This window comes from Lontra canadensis, unplaced genomic scaffold (genome assembly GCF_010015895.1).
Source record: "Lontra canadensis isolate GAN:19392208 unplaced genomic scaffold, GSC_riverotter_1.0 scaffold16, whole genome shotgun sequence".
Lineage (NCBI taxonomy): Eukaryota > Metazoa > Chordata > Mammalia > Carnivora > Mustelidae > Lontra > Lontra canadensis.
Genome location: NW_022631010.1, coordinates 12,107,815 through 12,129,211, shown reverse-complemented (window position 1 = coordinate 12,129,211; position 21,397 = coordinate 12,107,815). Strand labels below are relative to the sequence as shown.

The window sequence follows — 21,397 nt, the reverse complement described above, 5'->3', positions numbered from 1 at the left end:
GCAGACACTGAAGACAGATGATGCAGGGGAAAAAGACCGACAGACTGACAGAGCAGCAGCAAACAAACAGGTAATAAAATAGCAATTGACCAATACTTACCAAGGTTTCCTGGGATAATGAACTCCTAAGGATATGCTCCTCTCAACGGTTGAGGATTTGGGGAGATGAACTCATGAGTTGCCTCTCATGTTACAGATCATATGGGGGGTGGGGAGATTCCCATCCTTAACATCAGAGAAAAGGATTTCCCCTCTCCTGACTCAGATTTTTCAGAAAAATGATTATTTAGAAAGTGAGTGAAATTTAAACTCTGCACATTTCTCTGGGAAGTTCCAGCAAGTTCTATTTTACTTCAAACACAACTCAACCTAAGTTCCCGTGTTCAGACCAGCTTTTTTATCTGAAGTGAAATGCCAAACTCAAGACCAGAAAGCATAAGAAGCCTTATTAGACCAGTCGTTCAAGAAGGGCCATTATTAAAACTATGTTTGCCAAAATAAATCCATGGGGTTTTTTTTAACCTGAAAAAACAACCTCCCTCTTTTGGCTTCCCTGCCCTTTCTTTGCTTTCCTCTTTCAGAAATGAAAGCCCATCTTCACCATACCCCTCGCTTCTCTGGGTGCCAAAGAACCCATGTTAGAAACCATATTGTCTTCTTGTTTCAAGAAAGCAGCCACATGTTAAACAGTAGTGTGTTTTAATTCATTTTGAAAAACAAACTCACACGATTGATTCTTCAGGTCCCCTTACTTGGACCTGACATACTAGAGCCCAAACAACTTTGCATAGTTACATTAAATGGGGTCTGTGCTGCAAAGTCACTGGGTGCAGGTAGCAGTGAAACATTCCCAAGACAATCACTAGACATGCAGAATGCCAGCCAGAAGCATGGATCACTTTCAGGGGTCTTGCTGTAGGGAGTATGAGGCTGTATTTTGTGTGCTGTATAAGGTAGGCCAAGGGAGCAAAGCACCCCCTAATTCTCTGAACCTAAAGGGGTGTCTTTCCAAAAGAAGTGTCTTTTCATCCTTAAACTTCAGAGCAAGATACTCCTCTGAGTTGTATGTGTTGCTTCTTGGAGAGAGAAAGCCAAGCCACCATGAGCGTGAAAGCTGGCTGACCCCTCCCTCCTCATTCCCCAGTGTGGAGAGAAGATCTGCCATTCACCCCATGAATCCGAAAGAATCCCTCCCACCATCCCTGGGTTTAAGCATGGATGCAGGCCAAGCAAGCCTTGGACACCCAGGCCTGTTGCATTGTAGCTATGTTGGTGTATCCCATGTACAAGGTGGAAAAGTGCTTTGTTTCTTTACCTGATCCAGCTGGGGGAGTGGGTCTCCAGGGCTGCCTGCCTAATGGCCCCTAGCCCATGTGCTTATATTGGGATCGATCCCTAGGGATCTGCACCTGGTTGGCCGTCATTTTGTGGTGGATGTGGTAAATCGCCAGTGTTACCACAATGACGAGGCCTAAGATGAGTCCCAAAATCAGGGGCAAGGTTTCCTCCAACTGCTCTCGCTCATCCACCGGGCACTTATGCTCTGAAATGGGAAAGAAGAAGAAAGTGATCAGCTCCTGTCAAGATATTTTTAATCACAAGTCCTCCTCTTAAAGCTAAAATCCTTTTAAGTTAGAAGTGGAGGTGAAAAGATTTCTTGACGAACATTTGGGGAGAACTTTTACTTAGACATAATGTTTCTCTGACCAATGATAAGGATGTACCACTTAATATTTCTGCACACTGTAAAATTAAAAGGCATCAATTAAATAAGGCAACATTCAGTCACTGGATTCCTAGCAGGTGCCAGTGAAACACCCAGATGATTGATTTGCACTTTCAGAGTTTTAGCGTTAAACACAACCACCATTTTTATTGCTGGCTTAATTTTTTGACTTTTTATTGAAGTGTGTGTACACATAGAGAATTGCACACAATATATAGCTTTCAAAAAGATTGAAAATAACGAGTGTTCATAATGATATGAAGGCACTGGAACTCTTATAACTCCTTGGTGGAAGATGGTACAACTACTTCTAAGAGCTTCTAGTCATGGGAAATGTACACCTATGTTATAACCCAGCATTCTAATCCTAGATATTTACCTAAGAATAATGAAAACATATGTACACAAAAAGACTTGAACACAAATGTTGATGGACACTTTATTCATAATAGCCTAAAATGGAAACAACCCAAATGTCCATCAAGGTGGAATGGAAAAACAGACCCATCTATTCATACAATGGAATATTAATCAATTATGAAAAGGCATGAGCTATGGCTACACTTAACACAATGGAGGAATCTCAAAAACATTATGTTGAGTGAAAACTCTAAGACGCATACTCTAAGAGCACATACTGTATGATTCCATTTATGTGAAGTTCAAGAACAGGTAAGTCTATGGTGATTGAAATCAGAAAAGTACTTACATATGGGGAACAGGAAAGGGAACTTGCGGGTATGATGGAAATATCCTATAGTTTGATCTAGGTAAGGGTTACATGGTTGCAAGTAGAGGTAAAAATGCATCAAGCTAAATACTTAAGATTTGTTCATTTTAGTATATGTAACTTATACTACAATTTTAATAAAAGAAAGTGCAGAAGTTGATGGATTTTCACTAGTGAACATCCCATGTAACCAGCACTTAGATCAGGAAAGAAAATGTTACCAGCACATTGGTGCTAATTCCATGTTACACCCTTACCCTCAAGAGAGTTTAATAACCCTATGCTTCCGTTTTTACCTAGAACCAGAAAAGCAATTTTTGGAGAAACCTGGGGATCACACAGTTTGTAGATCAGAGCAGAACTGCATTCTTAGAGGGATACCTGGGTGGCAAAGCAGCTGACTCTTGATTTCAGCTCAGGTCCTGATCTGAGGGGCCTGGGATCGAGCCCCATGTCAGGCTCTGTGCTCAGTAAGGAGTCTGCTTGAGGATTTTCTCTCTCCCTCTGCCTCTGCCCCACCCCCACTCTCTAAAATAAATAAATAAATAAATCTTTTTTTTAAAAAAAAAAAAAAAGCTTATTCCTAGAAACCAGGAGACATTTGCTCAGGTGCCTTTGCTCCTTCTGGGTAACTGGTGGCCTTTTCCCTGAACTTCTGAGCCACAATTAGAGAAAATAGGCTTCGATATCTCTTCATAAAGACCAAGTTTTTAAGTCAGGGTGACATAGTAAACATTTATTGAGCACCAACTGTGTGCCAGGCTACTCCAGAATCCACGTTGACACAGTCCTTCCTCCCACTCTCCTCAGCCCAGCAGAAAGGAGTATAAGGTCAGAACCCCAGGAATCTTTTCTATTAAGTAGAACCTAGAAGATTGCAGGCAAACATACAGCTTTGGAAAAGCTGTATACTTCACATGCTTGGTTTCTAAATTAACTTCCAGTTCTAAGAACAAAGATTGTTTCATTTAATCCCCATGGCAAACCTATGAGATAAATAGTATTGTACCCATTTTACTGATAAGGTGGAGTGAGGCTAAGTCATTCGCCCAGGGGAAATGAAGCCCCAATCTGAATTCCAACAGCCTAACTCAACAGCACAGCAGGGTGGCACTTAGCAAAAAGGAGCTGGGGTGAGAGATGGGGTCAGGTCCGTAGCAGACCTGAGCTACTGGCATTTAAAGGCTACAGAATCACAGGGTGGGCAGAAAGGAGGGCTTCTGGGCTCCATGGCTCTACATACTGCTCACCTAGGTATGTTCAGTTTCTGAGAATTCAGTGGGGTACGTATTTATTACTAAGAGGTAGGAGGGTACTTTTGGAGGGGATGGATAAGTTGATTTTTCTGGATGGTAGTGATGGCTTCATAGGTGTATTCTGAAGTCAATTTTTTTTAAAGATTTTATTTATTTGGCAGAGATCACAAGTAGGCAGAGAGGCAGGCAGAGAGAGAGAGGGAGAAGCAGGCTCCCCGCTGAGAAGAGAGCCCAATGTGGGGCTCCATCCCCGGACCCTGGGATCATGACCTGAGCCAAAGGCAAAGGCTTAACCCACTGAGCCACCCAGGAGCTCTCTGAAGTCAATTTTTATCATATCATACATTTATGTATGTGCGGATTATTGTATTTCAATTATAACCTGAATAAAACTATTTAAAATAAATAAGTAAACATATACATACATACATTCCCCAACTGAAAAAAAAAAGATATTTTTACAAAGAAAATTTTTAAAAAGACATTTTGACAAATTCAGGGAAATGTTAAGTACCCAAAGAACCAAACCTTTCTCTATTGCAACCAGAGGACTAAAAAGAATTAGTAGGGAATTTTCTTTTTCACTATTTAGTTCAGCTCTAATGAGTCCCACACTTTGAGCATCAGCCTGCTGTCCAACATACCCATTTCTCCAGGGAAAAATCTAGCTGTTGTTACAAGGTGTACCAGAGACAGCTGTGGGCCCAGAACTCCATACCCAGAAGACTGATTTTTCCCCATGATACCATATTGCCTCTTTAAAGAGAAAAATGAGTAGAAATGGGGTTTCCTGGTGCAGGGATTTTGTTACCAACAAAGGCTATTTGTTTTCCTCATAACAACTGTTGCCTGTGTAATGTTAATGTAGACTGTGGCTTTCTTCATTTTCTATGTGCTCATTGCAAACTTAACACCCTGATATTCATAACGTACCCCTTTCAAGCACACCTGAGCTTATGCTAATGTGGTCAATTTGGGAAAACACCTAGGTCACCTAAGGATGGGGTTTGGTTGCCAGGAGAACTAACCTTTTGATCAGACAGTTGGAAATTCCAGTCCCACTCCCTTGATTTACAGGAAGGAGAAAGTGCCTGGAGATGGGGTTCAACTACCAATGGCCAGTGATTTAATCACTCGAGCCCATGGAAGTCTCAATAAAACCCCAAAGGATGGGATTCAGAGAGCTTCTGCTTGGTGAACACAAGGAGATTTGGGCAGAGTGGTGGGCTTGGAGAGAGCATGGAAGCTCCACCCTCTTGCCCAATGCCTTCCCCTATGTGTCTCTTACAACAGCTGTTCCTGAGTTCTATCCTTTTATAACAAACCAGTAATCTAGTGAGTAAAATGTTTCTCTGAGTTCTGTGTGCCTCTCTAGAATTCAAGGAGAAGGTCATGGAAACCTCCAATAGCAAGGTGATCAGAAGTCCTGGTGATAACTTGGACTTGGAGTTTGTGTGTGAAGTGGGGATGGGGAGCAGTCTTGTAGGAAGGAGCCCTTAACCAGTGGTATTTGATGGTATCTCTAGAGAGACAGTGTCAGCAGTAAGTTGAACTGCAGAACACCCAGCTGCTGTCAGAGAATTTCTTAGTGGTTGGGAAAAACACCCACACATCAGAACTGGTGTCAGAATCATACTGCCCAAAGTATTATCTTTAAATGGATAATAACTTTGGTATAGTTATGGGGGGAATGACATCTCATATCCCATCCTTTAAGGAAGGCACTGGAGAAAAGCATAATGTATTCTGACAAAGAATATTATGGTTAAAAAACTATTGTGATTGACTTCTTTTTTTGGTTTTTGTTTTTGTTTTGTTTTAATTTTTAATTTTGTTTTAATTCTAGTATACTTAACATACAGTGTTATATTAGTTTCAGGCATACAACAGAGTGACTCAACAACTCTATATATTACTAAGTGTTCATCATGACAAGTGCACTCCTTAATCCATCACCCAGCCTCCCACCCACCTCTCATCCAGTAATCATCAGTTTGTTCTCTATAGTTAAGAGTTGGTCTTTTGGTTTTTTCTCTCTTTGTTTGTATATTTCTTTTTTTTTATTTTTTTAAGATTTTATTTATTTATTTGACAGATGGAGATCACAAGTAGGCAGAGAAGTAGGCAGAGAGAGAGGAAGGGAAGCAGTCTCCCTGCTGAGCAGAGAGCCCGATGCGGGGCTCGATCCCAGGAACCTGGGATCATGACCTGAGCAGAATGCAGAGGCTTTAACCCACTGAGCCACCCAGGTGCCCCTGTTTGTATATTTCTTAAATTCCATGTATGAGTGAAATTGTATGCTATTTGTCTTTCTCTGACTTATTTCACTTAGCCTTATAATTGTGGTTTACTTCTTAAGAAATATTTTTTGTTGTCTTGGGAAAAACCTGAACTAAACACACCACACAAAGGGGTATATAAAGGGAGTATTAAACTATAATAATAATCATCATGGGAAAATAATAAATAATAATTTTAATAATCATGGGATAATAATCATGGGAAATAATAATTATTATTATCATTATCATGCAAAATAAGGGGATGCCAGAGGGTCCCCTTAAAAATAATAATAATCATCATGGGAAAATAACGGAATGTCAAAAATTATCATGAAAAATACTGAATCCCCATCTTCAGTCACCCATATCTACTAGGTGGTCAAATAAGGGGGAATTAGTGAGTCTGCCATCCCTTATCCACCATTCCAAAATCCACAGAGCTCTGGAAGTTCAAAGTACTCTGTATTACTCATTTGGCAGCAACACTGGACTTGAACCAATGTCATGGATGCTCATGATTCTCATTGTACTTAGCAAGAAGTTTCACCAGTTTCTCCAGAGGGAAGAGACTATATTAATATATCTGATTACAGGGCCTGCCTGGACTCTTCTGGGCTTTTCCATAATATATGGACAATACTATAATATTGTCTTCCTAAAATCTAAAATCCTGAAGTCTGAAACCCATCTATCCCCAGGGGTTCTAAATGAGAGGCTGTGAGCCCATACATCGTAGATCACACTCTCCACGGTCAGGCTCAAGCTAGTGTTTTCGAACTCTGCTTCTGACCCAGAGAGGGGAAAAATGTTTTACACTTCAACTCAGAACACGGGTATATACACATAACTAAAACCAGAGCTTCACAAAACAATACGTCTCCTGACCTTGTGCATCTAAAAATTTCTCCATGCCGGTCCATTCTCTTTCACTTATAACAGTACTGGCCATGACCCACTAAGACAGGAGGTGCCACCTTTTTTATACCAGTAATGATGAAACCATCATCCTTTTTCAGAATCCTGTTTACAAATGCAGAAAAAGAAAACACATAGGACTACAAAGGAAACAGATACACTGAAATTCAGCTATCAAAATATCTTTAAATAAGTTGGGAGAAAGTCATGTGTGTACTCCTTTAAAAGTACACATACTGGCTGGGGTAAAGTAATGAGAAATAATGAGTAATGAGGAGTATCAAAGTAAATGCAAAGTAATGAGAAGCATCACTGTCACTTTGCAAGTTCTGTACCCATGAATGTGGGATAAAAATATCTATGATTTCTCTTGGTGACAGATTTATTTATTTATTAATAAATAATAAATTTATTATTATTAAATAATAATATTTATTATTAATAATAAAATATTTATATTACTTATAAATATAATATATTTATTATTTATTAATATAAATTAATTATTCACATTAATTTACTTTGTATGAATTAATTATAATTAATTCATATTATGTATTAATAAATAATATATTATTTATTAATCATTAATTGATTATTTATTCATTGATTTTTAATTATTATTTGATTATTTGATTAAATAATTATTTATTATGATTTATTTATTGTGATTAATTATTTAATCTATTATTAATTGTTAATTACCAATGAATAATTTATTGATTATTGATTAATTATTTATTATATAATATATGTTATATATTATATATACATATTATATATAATTATATAAAATTATATATAAATATAATTTATTAATAATTAATTATTAATTAATTATTACCACTAATATTACTGTAAGTTGTTACTTTCATTTATAATTGAAAGGGATATTAAAAATTAGAAATTGGTAAAATAAAGATGCAATTTTTTCCCATTAAAATACACACACTCCAGAATACTATCCATAGCCCCTATGGAATCCAGGATTAAGATTCTGGAAGGCCCTAGATCTCTGCCTGGGAGAAGAATATTCTTTGGCTTTGCCTACACTGAATCTGGCTTTGAATGCTCAGAGGCCCCTAACTCCCTGTTCATCTCCACAGGGTTTGGGGTCCTTCATGCCTCTGCCCTGGCTGGGTTCAGGGTCCTAGAATGGCATATGGCTGGAAAAGACAAGAACCAGTCTAGTCTAGTCATTGGAAAGAACCAGATGAAGACAGAACAGACAGCAGAAGGGTAATCTGTTGCCAGTTGTCAGTGGCCAAATAAGATTCCCTCAACCATAAATCTAATGCCCCCACTAAAATCCTGATTCATCTTAGGTTCTATTATTTAGTCCATGTTTTAATTAATTAATTAATTAATTTATTTATTTATTATTCATTTATTTGTTTGATGACTACCATTTTTTGTGTGTTGGATCGTTTGATGACCATCTCAATGTTGTATTTACTCCCAGAGGCTGTCCGACTACCAAAACTCTTCATTGCATCCCAAATGGACAACACTGAGATGGGCAGTGGGCAAAAAGTCAAGCTGCCTGCTTTTTCAAGCTCTGTTAACAGCACAGACCGTTCCTGTTCGAGGAAAGGACAAATCTTTTCCTGGCTGGGCTTCCCCCACACTGTCAGGGCAGCTGGAGGGAGGGGCTTACCCCTCTTCCCACTTTCTCTGGACTGGCTCTAGACTCCCATAACCTCAGCAAAATGTATTTTGTATACTGAGAGACTGTTAGCATGAGTGGGCTTTGGAGACCCATGGCTGAAGACAAGCAGATCCTCTCACCAAGATGTAAGCACTAGCAATTTAAAAAAAAAAAAAAGATAATAAAAGCAATTATTGAGAGATGCTACTGTGCACGAGGCATATGGCATGGCAGGGTAAGCTCATATATTGCAGTACCTAGGTGCAGCAGACCTAGACAGTGTCTTATTGCCTTGACATTCACTAGTCCCACATATTCCAGCAGGTTTTGCCTACAGGGCAGAAGTCTAAGAAAGTCTACACTGCTCCCCAACCCCAGCAGCCATCAATGATGGGATGAGAGTCAGTGGGTAAATGCCATTTTCCCACTATCTCAGGCCAGATAGTCGGAGGTAGGTTCTACACTCCCAGAGGTTGCAGCTGTGTGACCCCCAGCACCCACAGTGGACACGTGCTCGTTAATGCTCCTGTTACTGGTAGTCCTGCCTTCCTATCTCACCTCCCCAGCGTCCTATCAGTGCTTTCTAGAATCACCTCCTAAATAAACCACTTGCACTTACATACTTGCATGGGATCTGCTCTTAGGAGAACCCAGCTTGAAACACTGTGTTCCAGGACAGCACCAGGAATATTGAATTCTACAAATGGCTTAGCCCCAAGGCCCCACATGAGGGCTTCACATCCCAGCCCTCGACATAGTTCTTAGCAGTACTTAACAGGATTATCTCCCCCTTGATGCTTACTCAGGAGATCCTGAGGAACAACCACCTAGGGTGACCCATTTTTTGGCTGGTAGATGCTAAGTAAACCACAGGTCTATGCAAGGCTCTGAATCATCATCAGCTAAACCTTCCTGCACTTGAGGTGAGGTGTGACAGCTAGCCACAGGGGGCTCTACTAGGGACTGGTGTACAGAGCAAGGGAAGGCATGTTCATTACCGCTAACACACAGATCTGGGTAAAATACAGATCAGGTGGCATCTCCCAATCACACTAGAATAAAAAACTCACGAATTCAGGCAACTGTAAAATACAGATCTGTATTACAGATCTGTAAAATACAGACCTGTAAAATACAGATCAGGTGACATCTCCCAATCACACTAGAATAAAAAAACTCACAGATTCAGGCGACCTGACACCCTTTGTAAAGGCGCCTCCCACGTTCACGTGTTTATTATAGCTGCTCAGTGCGAGGAGCTAAAACTCTGAAAGGATAAGAGCACAGGATCTGATCCCCAAAGACAAGCTCTTGCCCCAGCCCCAGCAGCCACCAGGAGGGTGGACTTCCCCAAGAACCTCACTTCTCTGAGCCTCGGTTTCTCTGCAGTAATCTGGGATCTCAGCGCCTTCGTCACAGGTTGGTTGGTTAGTTTGCTTATTTCTCCCCCTTGAGAACTGAAAAGGGACCAGCCTCTATGTGGTCACTTTTAAATGCCTGTTAAACCTAAATCTTTTTTAAAGAAGAACAGAGACACCCTCTGTGTTCCATATGTTTCTTCTGTGATTACGCATACGTAAAATTTGCCTTTCGTTCAAGCCATCTCACGCTGATTTTTTTGCCTATCAGTGCGGCATTCCTCATCCCATCCCAGCCAGAAATCTTCTAGGGCACTCAGAGGGACACACTACAGGGACTTCACTGTGGAAGGACACGTTAATCAAACCCAACCGCGAAGCAGGAGGTGCCTTGAACTACAGGCTGGTCATTGGCCATGAAAGTGTGTTGGTTACAGAAATGAGCCAAAGTAGCCTCTGTGTATTGGCCCCTAGGTGGTTCATTTCTTCACTGCAGGCTGAGACCATTAGTTCGAAAGCCTGCCATGCCCAACTCAAATTTTTACACATCTAGTTATTTAAAAACTGGCCCAAACAAACACATCTTCAGCTACTTGGAGCCTGCTGTTACCCATTGATAAGCGAGGGCCTTACAGGTATAAGGCCTTAGCTTCCGCTGCCCCTCAGAGCTCTCTGACCCAGAGATTCCTTATCATGCTGCTGAGCCATATCACCTAGACACGTATGCCCCCTATCCTCCCCGGGATGTCCTTTGCCCTCCTCCCCTTCCAGATGGTGGTCCCCATACGTCTCCCTCTGGACAGTCTCATGCTCTGAGCAGCTTCCCCTCTCATGCAACCCTGTCCAAGTACCACCAAATCAAGCTTGTATGTTACTGCCTCTCCTTGATCAGCTCAAGATCCCTCAAACCCCCTACAGTATTCCAAAGATCAGCAGCATCCCCAGGGAGCTTGCTAGAAATGGAGCACCTTGGGCCCCGCCCCCAGACCTACTGAACCAGACTCGGCATGGTAACAAGATCACCACAGTTGTGCACAATGCAGCAGAAGATCCATGTGCACACTGCAGCTGGAGACGTGCTGGGCTAAGAGAGCTCTGTTGAGGATCAGCGTTGTAGCCAAGCTCAAAGCACTAAAGGGATTTATGGGATAGAGACGTCAACTTCTACTAGAGCTGCTTTCAGCCCTGTGGGTATCCAGTAATCCATTTCACTGACCCTTCCTTGTTTTTCTCAGAGTCTATTAAGCAGGCAGGTGTGAAATTTCAGACTGTTAGTATGGCCCCCTTACACAGAGAATTAAGTCCTTCATTGGAAACCCTTTGGCTGGAGGTCCTGCACACACCTGCCAGCCACAGGCACAGACCCCTGCAGTGAGCATGCACACTTATGACCAGATACTGCTGCCTCCCCCACTGGGGTAGGGGCAACACATCAGAGCCTCCTGAGCTTCTATTCTGGGAAAGGGGAGGGGCAAGTGCCAAGTCCCAAAATAGCACCCCAAAAGGAATGCCTTGGACTCTACCAAATCAAATAAAATGATCTCTTACAAAACACAGTGGGGGGCAGGTGCTGAGAGGCACAGATGGGAGGAGCGGAAAAACAAAAGTGCCCCTGCCACACAAAGGCACAGGGATCCAGTGACTGATTCTGAATGAGGCTTGCCTCCTCCCAGGAACAGGATCTTTGAGCCCCAGGGCACCCTACAGGAGGGGACATACTAATTATTACCCAGAAAAGCCTGGGGTGAGACAAGTACAATTGGCTGATGCTTAATATATCTGTATTTTAGAAAGTTCTATATGCTTACAAACTCTTGAAGTCTACCCAGCAACCGGGCCAGTCCAGGATGGGGAAGTGGATAAAAACTGTTTTTCAAACAAAAGATGGCCATTAAGGCCATGCCATGAACTTCACTGATGTTCAGGAGAATACTTCTGGCCCTTTGCATAGGATCCCACACATCAATGAGATTTGGTTTCTCAGTTCGAAAATGACTGTAAGAATCAATATGGAAATAAGGGAGAATGAGTGAAAGTGAGGTTGTGGGAAGGACCCAAAGGCAGCCATCAGAGCACTAGTAGCACCGAAAAGTAAGGACATGCCTGCGAACAGCTAACCATTTCTTTGTTTGTTTGTTTGTTTACAAAGCGTAAATAGAGACTATACAAAGGTCCCTTATAAACTCAAAAGTATCTATCGGAGGGACCATGGGGACTGATTCTACACAGTCCAATATGTTCCTCCTAAATTCCTGGTCATCAGTAATCATAGCTCAATTACATTTAATTATAGTTAGTATTTTCAGTTTAAGAAAGACACTGGCTATTACATTTTAGAAATACTTCCATAATCAGATTTTTTTTTTAATGTAATGGTTTTGATACTCAGAGTTTAGTTTTACTTTTTCTGGAAGATCCATTAAAATGGAATGGTCCATTCTTCCCTAAGTGTGTGGAAGTAAGTGTTGCATCGACTTAGAAAATATATTAAATTCTGCTTCATCTGGCATTCAAGCATTTGGAAGTCTCTGTTAATTGTGTCCATGGCTTCAGAATATCAATTCAGCCAGATTTCCCTGGGCATCTACAGTGTGCCAAATGCCGTATTAGGTGGTAAAAATACAAAAATAAAGAAAGAAGTTGGGTCTTCTGTCAAAGACTATTTAACTTAAGTATGCTCAAGGGGTCCTTAACTATCCTTGTAGAGGTGCGGTAGATTGTATTCAGTACACTTTGAGTCGGGAGGGGAATTTTATGAAAGCTGGATTCCCCGGGGAAATGATTTAATGATTTGTGTATGATACAGATGGGGATTCCCTGATAGTCCGTATATACCAATGGTTGTATTCACCTGGGGACCCCCAGCCCAAAGGAAGGTATCTATAAAACAACCAGAATCTCTCCCCATTTCTTAACAACCTTCTCCAGACAAGAAAGAACAAAAGAATTTAAAATTTTACTTACCCTACATTTGCCCAGTGTAAATTTGTGCTAGATTCAGATAAGCTACAGAAATGTGCCCAACCTCTGGAGGGCTGCAGAGAACCAAGAGAATGTGGACATCGTGAATCTGCCCACCTATCCTGCCTGACCCACTTTCAGAGACCAGCACAGACTGAGAAGAAGCCCTTCTCCACACCTCAGAAGGAAAAGATCAGGGACCCTCCCTTCCCAGGTCCTCAATGGGGTTCCTCCCCACAAGGGTGAGTGTTGGAGGGGCACAGGTCTTCCTGAGTCTCTCTGTCTCTCTGTGACGTGTGCAAGTGCGTGCAAGTGCACGCGTGCACACATGCACACACATCATCGACTACATTCTAGCCACATGAAAAAAGACTGGTAAAACCTCAGCTGAAAGTGCCTGAGATAACATGGAGAAACTGAGGCCTCCAGAAGCAGAGGACCTTCTGCAATCCAAGGCTCACTACAGAGGTACTTGAGATTTTAGCTGCTTTTTCATTGGGAAACTTGCATCAAAATTATATACAGGTTTTCCAAATGGACCCTGTTACCTCTCTCTCCATCAGGGTTCCTCTTTGGTAAAGGATGGGAGGAAAGGAAAGATGAAAACATAAAGAAAGGGACAGAGGGAGCAGGGAAGGGAAAGTGAGAGAAGAAGGAATGGAGAGAAGGAGGAAAGGAGAAGAAGCCATTGAAGGAATTTGATACTGTTCCTAAAATATTACAGTGAAAGGAAGTGTCATGTCAGCCAAACGAAAATACAAGTAGTAACAGCCTGGGACCCCCTCAGGTCCCTTTCCCCATGATGTCAGCCTTCCCTTGGCTCCAGCCTTCTCCTCCCACTGCAATCCCCACCAACCTACCTTCACTGAAGACAAAATCAGAGATGATGTCGAAAGGCTGGATGTGGACTGCGGACAGAATCATGGTGACTGTCTTCTGTGGATCACTGGAGGCTAGTGAAATGGATTGCTGAGCTTGACACTCATAGGACTTCCCAGCTGGGGTGACCAAGGCAGAGAGGCGATGGGAGTTGGCCGTGTGCTTCCCAGCTGCAGGGAAAACCCAGAGCAAATGTTAGGACCCTCTTCCTGGCAGAATCCTAACCTCCTAATCTCCTGTGCCAGAGAGCTGGCTCCTGTCACCATTCTAATCCCCTGTGTTGCCTTGCAGGAGCTGGGGCTCTGCTAGAGGAATCAAGCGGTGACAAAGGACAAGTACACCCATTGTTTCATGAGCTCCTTAAACACTGATTAGAAATTTTGTGTCTGGAAGAGGAGAGTGCTACCTAAACATCCACCATTTTTTTTTTTACTATATAAACACTGACAATGGAAATTCCAAAGAAAGAGTGACTTGATCTTCCACATTTCACACTGGTCCACACAGAATAAAATATTTTCTTCAATAAAGCAGGGCTAGTTGCTGGTGCGCTGGGCAGATGTCTTGGTACATACATATACTCTTTGGAGGTCTGCCGCCTTTTTCTCTTTTTCTGGCACATGTTTGTGGATTTTGTTTTGTTTTGTTTTGTTTTTTCCTCTTTTCCAATTTTTTTTTTTTTTTGCAGTGGTGGGAGGAGGCATCTACTGTAATTGGGGGAAGTATTTGAATTGATGAAGAAAAGAAAATGCTTTTCACTATAATGATTAAAACAGGTAGAAAGGGAGAAAAATGACATGAACATTCTTTCATGTGCTCAATAAAAATATTTTCCCAACCTAGATGCCCAGGTGATGGAAGGCCTCATTAGGAGATTAGACAGTTTACTAAATAAATAAATAAGTTAGGTAATTAATTAATTCAGGTGTGGTCTTTGATGGTGCCTGCACATGGGAACTTTATTTGGGGGATGGCTGTTGTTCTTGCCACGATATTTTTGGAGGATCTGGGTGAGTTGTGGGAGTGATGGGAAGGAAAAGCTAATAAATTAGGACACGTTCAGAATCCGCTCTGGGGTGGCTGCATTCCATGACGGAAGATGGAGTGTGAGCCCTGGGGACAGGAGCAGAAAGATACTGGAGGCTATCAAATCCTGAGCAAGAGAAGCCACACGGACCCTTTCAAGTTTCCCCGCATGAGAAGAAAAACCAGGGTGCAGGGAAAAAAACCAGCTCTGCTCTTCTCCGTGCTCCTTTAAAGGACAAAACATAAGAGATCGTCCTGAAGCAGCCAGGAGATGACAGGCCCTCCAGAGACGACTCATCCAGGATCAAGCTATGGGTGACTGGGTGACGGGCTGGTCCTTGGTTCCTTGCGCATGTACAAGGCCTAAGGCCCAGGGCACAGACGCACTGGTGCTCTCGCTTTCCTCTACGTTGGCGAGAAAGCCCAGGGCGGACGTGGCCTGGGAGTGCAGAGTAAGGATCAGTTTCCATTAAATTTCCGAATCTCTCCAGGGCTGTGCTCTCTGTAGTGCCCGCGGTCTCCCAGTCTCCCTTCCCAGCTCTGAAGTCTCTACTCACCACTGACTGCGTCTTTAAAATGGGTCTTCTCCGAAGAGTCGTAGACAAACTGGACCTTGCTCAACCTCCACGTCGCCTCGGGTCCCTTGGACGCGTTGTGACTTTCCTGCCGAGCGGGGGAGGCGCGCGTCACTCGCCCCCATGGTTGCTCGGTGAGGAAACCTAGGGGCGGCCCCCGCCGACACCCACCCCGAGGCAGCACTGCCTCTGAGCGCCCCCGCTCCGGCTTACCTTCACAAATAGCATTTTGAGCGCATAGGCGCGATCCACCCAGAACACCTGCAGCTCGGATTCGTTGTGGCCACAGCGGCCCTTCACCTCCGCTCCCCGGGTCAGTGAGATATCGGCCTGTTCCGTGATCAGCTGGGAACACAGACGCCCCGCACCCCCTCAGAGAGCCCGGCCTCCGTGGGGCTGTAAAGGGCAGTGCGTCCAAACTCGGGGTTGCACGCCTGGGCGCTCCTTTGCGCGCGCGCTCCCAGGTCCGGGAACATGCGGTTGGATGCTCTACGTGCAGACCCGGCCGTTAGGGAAGCAGAGAAAGGGGGTTTACTTTCAAAGCAGGCAGGGTGAGCAGAAGGCGTTACAAGCCGGAACCCCCATGCAGCATTCGGGAACAGCCTGCAGGGGCGCAGAGGGGAAAGGCGGGCGACCCAGGTCTTCACGGGGCCTTGAGGGAGGGTACCCTTCGCCCCTGGAGCCCTAGGAGCAAGCCGGGAGGGAAAAGGTTCCTTACATCGACATAATTGCTGGCCCACACATCATAAGGGACAATAAATTTGGCTGCGAACTCGGCCATGAGACACGTCGTCCCATTTTCCCGCACCACAAATATATCTTTTTCAGGGTTAGTGGAAAGGCCTGAGAGATTTTCCACTTCTTGTTCTGCTGTGATTCGAGCCATTGTATCTGCGGAAAAACACCCCCCCCCCAAATCCTATCGATTCCGGGCTCAGCAAACCCACGCGTCGCGGGCACAAGGGTGGAAATATCGTGGTCTGCGGGCTTTGGGGTGATAAAGTTCCTTGCCTGCTGCTGTGTGCTCTGCGAGCCGTTTCTCTAACCTAGCGCCGACAATTTTAACTACACTGCTGCTAATTTATAATAAAAATAAAAATTAAAAAATGTAAAGCCTTACTATTTTGTAAGGCTTTTTTCCTTCATCTTAGGCTTTTAAACCGAATCTTTCTTGTCAATGCTCTGACCCCACAAAGCAGGCTCGCATAGCTTTGTGTCTGGGCTGTGCGGTACAGGTGTGTGGCCCTCTGGGGAATTCCCTGCCAGTGGCGGGAAGGCCCTCCACCCCCACCCCTCCCAACCCCCAGAAAGAAAAGAGCAAAACGTAAGGGCCACGTTTTGACCTTAAGCTACTGGTTTTACTCTGCCTGTTCTATTCTCAGCAAATAGTGCACCCTGTCCTCGCGGTCTCCCAGACACTACTCACGGAACAGCATCAGGAATACTCGAAGTCTGTAGACGCTGGGAAAGGCTCTTCCTCTGAGATCCATGCTCGCGGTGCAGAGAATGAGGCCAGATGTGCTGCAGCAGAGGCCGCCCGAGAGGGAATCCCTCAAAGTCGCCGCTGGAGTGAGCCGGGGTGAGCGAGGGGCGGGGGCACCGAGAGGGAGGAGGGAGGGAGCGCGTGTTCCCTGCGCGCTGCCGAAGACTTGGAGGCGGGTGCCGCACCGACCCGTGCAGGCTGAACGCGAGGAGGCTCACTGCGGAGGAACGGACCGCGAGGTGAGGGAGCTGTCCACGGCTGCGAGTACTGAAAGGGATCTGTTGTGTTGCAGGAGTGATTGTTGTGCCTTAGCTTGCGTAGATAGCCAATGAGATTCTGGGGGGGCTAAAATTTTCCCTGAGTCTGTTTCCTGTTCTGCAATTGCATCCGCAAAGATGATTCTGTCCGGAGAAACTTAACAACACTTTCAGACTTATTCAATATCCCTACCAGGTACGGTTATTAGGTGGTGTAGATATCACATCCCTGGAGTCCTGGTTTCTGAAAATGCATTTGGTTGCTGAAAGAAAATGGGAGAGCACAAATTGTTGCTGCTTGGGGGGAGGAGAAGTAGGCAGAAATAGAGAAGGAAAATGCTATGGCAACAGTTTCCTGCATTTGGAGTCATCCCCTTCTCTCCCCTGCTCTCAATGAGCTAATGGGTTTAAAGTTAAATTGACGGACGCCTCCCTAAATGAGGCCGTCAGTCAGTGCAGTAGTCTGGCTTATTTTCTGTTAGTTTTGCTCTCTGACTGCATGAGGGCTATAAACTTTGGGGTCACCTATTCTCAATATACTGCAACTTTTCGGCCAAGAAGAAAGTAAGTGAACCAGAAGGTTGTGAGGGTTCTTTAGGATCTCCTAGGACAGTAATGTTATATAGTTATGTAAACGTACACACAAGCAGATACTACTCTACAGCCTCTAATGGGATGAAAAAAAAACAAATACTACTGGGCTAATTCCTATATTTACATAAAATGGTAGCTTGCTTTTTAAATTTTTTTGCTTTGTAAGTCAGAATGAAGCTTTTTCAACAGTAAGCATGTTGTCCTCATCAATTGTATTGATGTCCAAATATTTTGTGTCTTACAGGATATGTGATTATGTGAATAATCAGTAATACAATGTCATAAAATAAATAACATCATATTAAGGGGGAAATTGCAAAGTATTTTCATGTGCATTGCCAAATTTGATTCTCCCTACCACCTTAGAAGGTAGGCAAGGAAAGGTATGCCTTATTGTGGTTGTACCTTCCCAAAACTGAGGCTCAGAAAATTAAATGACCTTCCCAAATGTCACATGGTCAGTTAGAATTAAAATAGAAAAATCACATGCTTTAACTTCATAGGGATCATCTTCATTTTTCCTTATATAATATTTTGACTACGAAATATACCATATGTTTATTTCCATAAAATCCTTATTCAATGACCAAATAACAAGCTGAAACCCAAATCTCTATTTAGATCAATAGCAATTCAAATTATGAAGTAATATTTAAATTGATACTATATTTTATATCATATTTTTATCTCTGTTATTTTATATTTCATTCAAGCATATCTTAAGAACTTTGCATAAATGTTTATATACAGAAGAACTGAGGCCAAACTGTGATTGATAAAAGTCAATTATTATTGGCTATGATTAGAATTTGCAAAATTTACATGCCCTACAATTCTTCATGTTAGCACTTGTTATTACACATTTTCCTGCAGTACTATAAAATTTTTAAAATGAGTCACATGTAATGAAGCATTTATAGTCTCTGTCCCTCCATCTTTTCCTCCAGTACTTTAATGAGGAAAGAAATGGAAAGAATTTAGTCCAAGATTCATTACTTATTATTTTCATAACCTTTTACAGATTACCATTTTCCTCAACTAAAAGATTGGAATAATACCTCAGGAGATGGCTGGTTGGGCCAAGTGAGCCAATGAGTATAATATCATTCAAAACAAATGACAGATTAATTTAGTCATAAACATTAACTGAATACCTACTACTTGCACTATGTTTCATGCTCTGGGAACCCAAAGATAAACAAATACCATTATCCAAGCAGAAGAGATGTCTGTAAAAGATTATGATAATTTCTCTTGTGATACATTATTGCAGATGTCCTCATTTATAGGTTATTAAGAGATCAACTGAATTAATTGATGATTATCTGCTTTAATAAGAAAATATACATGGGAAGTAACATGGATCATCAATCTTAAGCTGTTATAGTTGATTATTGATTTCATTTTAAATCAAATGGTCGTTCCTTTGAAATGGTTTCTTCATACATGACATAAATGATCTCTTTGTTGACACCAGAGAGTGCCTAAATGAGTCAAAAGAAAAAAAGGAGGCAGTTTTAACCCTTTCTTCTTGGAAGATTATCCTCAAAATGTAATTAAATTTCCTTTTAGGTGTTTAATTTTAAAGGTAGCTTACAAAAGACCCCTTAACTTATTAAGCTATCCCCAGTGAATTTTATGTTACAATAAGAATTGAATCATATTTCCTACAACTTTCATCTACATTAATTAAATAACTTTCTAATCATTCTTTTTTTAAGACTTATTTATTTATTTCAGAAAGAGAGAAAGCATGAGCAGGAGGGGCAGAGGGTATGGGAGAGAGAATCTCAAGCAGACTCCATGTTCAGCGCAGAGGCCAAGGCAGGGCTTGATTCCCTACTTGTGAGACCAAGAGTTGGATGCTCAACCAACTGCACCACACATGTGTCCCTCTAATCATCCTTTAAAAATATCGTCACTTCTTTGAAATCAACAAAGAGGTGATAAAGGAGTAAAGCTTACCATTAAATAATATTTTAAGATAGTAACAATGTTTTCCAAAATTTGCTTCATTCTTCATTTTTTGAAGATATAAACATAAACACGTACACTTGTGTGGATAATGGTTGTGTGATTTCCATCATTGCTGCTGGTGGTCTAAACAATTGTCAGAAGTAAGTATGACCTAACCATGTTTCCTTTGGAATCTTCTCTAGATTCTCTGTCCTTCGAAGGATTGTTTTCAATTCATATATTTCTTTATTGAATTAGCCTTAATGAATCTCATGCCACTGGGTGGTTACTATTTCACAGAAGTGGAAGAAAAGGGCCCTGTGTATATAGACCTTTCAGTATGGATGGGAGAAAATAGAAAGATACATGATACATGATGAGGTAGATACATGAAGATGTAGGTTGCCTGGCACAAGGTAGGCATAGATGCTTAGGGAAAGATTAGGTAAAACAGCTATCCCAACTGGTTGAAGAAGGCCTCTTGGAGAAGGTGGACCTTGAAAAACATGAACAGATTGACCTGGGGGGGACAGCCAAGGAAGGGCAATACCAATGGAAGAAATATATTTTAAATAGGAAAGCCAGCACCAAGATGTAACTCTTCATCCTTCCATGTTTGTCAATTTTTCAATGAAAAAGAAATTAAGTCCAAAACTCCATGATAGTTTATAAACTACACAGCCCCTATTTAACTTCTTTATTTTATAATATGCCCTACATATGGCATATATTTTTTTTTAAAAAGGCATATGTAAAATTTATCCTAAATAAAATTAAATATTCAAATTGTTAGGTGTACTTCTTTATACTTGACCACACAAACAATTTGACTTGTATCTATAGACGAAGGAACAAAATTACAAAAATCAGGAAAAATGCTAATTAGAAACCATATTTATAAGCTTCAAAAGAGAGAGCTAGGCTTGTTACAGCTGAAATTTGGCTTCTTGATGTTTCAGTCCACCTTACAGCAAAATATAAAAATGTACTCTGGCTCTATTGTTCCCCAACGCTTCCACAATATACACCACACACACAGACAGGTGCACACACAGTAGGAGTACACATGGATAATGGAAGCAGGGATAATTTAACTAAATTAGACAAACTGCACAGCAAGGTTAAGCCAGAATTACTACTTACCATTTCTTATGTTTAGCTTATCACTGACCAGTTATTTCATTTAATTTATTTACTGCCTTTAAATATTGTTGAAACCCTTTCTAGGGTAGAAACATTTTGGGGATAGGAACTGAAAATTAAGTGTACACAACAATATTTTGTTCATAAGTTTCCATACCCTAGAATATTTGGAAAGAATCAGAAAGTTAAGTCTGGGCTTTTGATGCACTCAGCTTGCATGACTTTGCTAAAATTTTCCTCATCCCTTCATCTCATTGGTCTGGAATGCACCTACTTTAATGAAGCAAGAGCTGTTTCTGCAATGAGAGTAACCAGTGGAGGAGGCAAGGCACCAGAATAATGGCCTTTTCATTAGCAAAGTATGTTCAGGATAAGTTCTTAGGAAATGTCCTTTGATGGGTTCACTTAGAATAAATGCCTTCACATAAGAGAGAATGTGGGGGACAAAGCCCATAAAACAAACCTTGAGTAAGCAGATGGTTAAGGCCTGGTAATCATTCTTGAAAAGTTCAGTAGCAAATGAAGCAGTAATTATTTAACTATTTTTTTAAACCTGTTTTTAAGTTAGTTACCACTAAGCTCCAGCATATAAGCTTTTAGGCCTTGGA

The 21,397-nt window shown here is 41.9% G+C and overlaps 1 protein-coding gene across 1 annotated transcript; it reads right to left on the bottom strand.

Annotated features, from left to right (window-relative positions):
- Positions 1–686: 686 nt before the first annotated feature.
- On the bottom strand, positions 687–17,478 carry LAMP5 (lysosomal associated membrane protein family member 5). The gene is made up of 6 exons (XM_032859175.1): positions 16,783–17,478; positions 16,075–16,247; positions 15,570–15,701; positions 15,339–15,444; positions 13,737–13,925; positions 687–1,543 (listed from the first exon to the last, which is right to left on the bottom strand). Exons 1-6 carry the CDS (start codon positions 16,844–16,846, stop codon positions 1,365–1,367), a joined length of 843 nt encoding a protein of 280 aa, XP_032715066.1. The 5' UTR covers positions 16,847–17,478; the 3' UTR covers positions 687–1,364.
- Positions 17,479–21,397: the final 3,919 nt, after the last annotated feature.

Bases quoted from the DNA above. Each gene is read 5' to 3' on its own strand.
- LAMP5 (XM_032859175.1), bottom strand. From the start codon at position 16,846: ATGGATCTCAGAGGAAGAGCCTTTCCCAGCGTCTACAGACTTCGAGTA. The intron at 15,702-16,074 runs GTAAGGAACCTT...CTGTGTTCCCAG, and splicing joins GGGCCAGCAATTATGTCGAT to CTGATCACGGAACAGGCCGA. The intron at 15,445-15,569 runs GTAAGCCGGAGC...CCCGCTCGGCAG, and splicing joins TCAAAATGCTATTTGTGAAG to GAAAGTCACAACGCGTCCAA.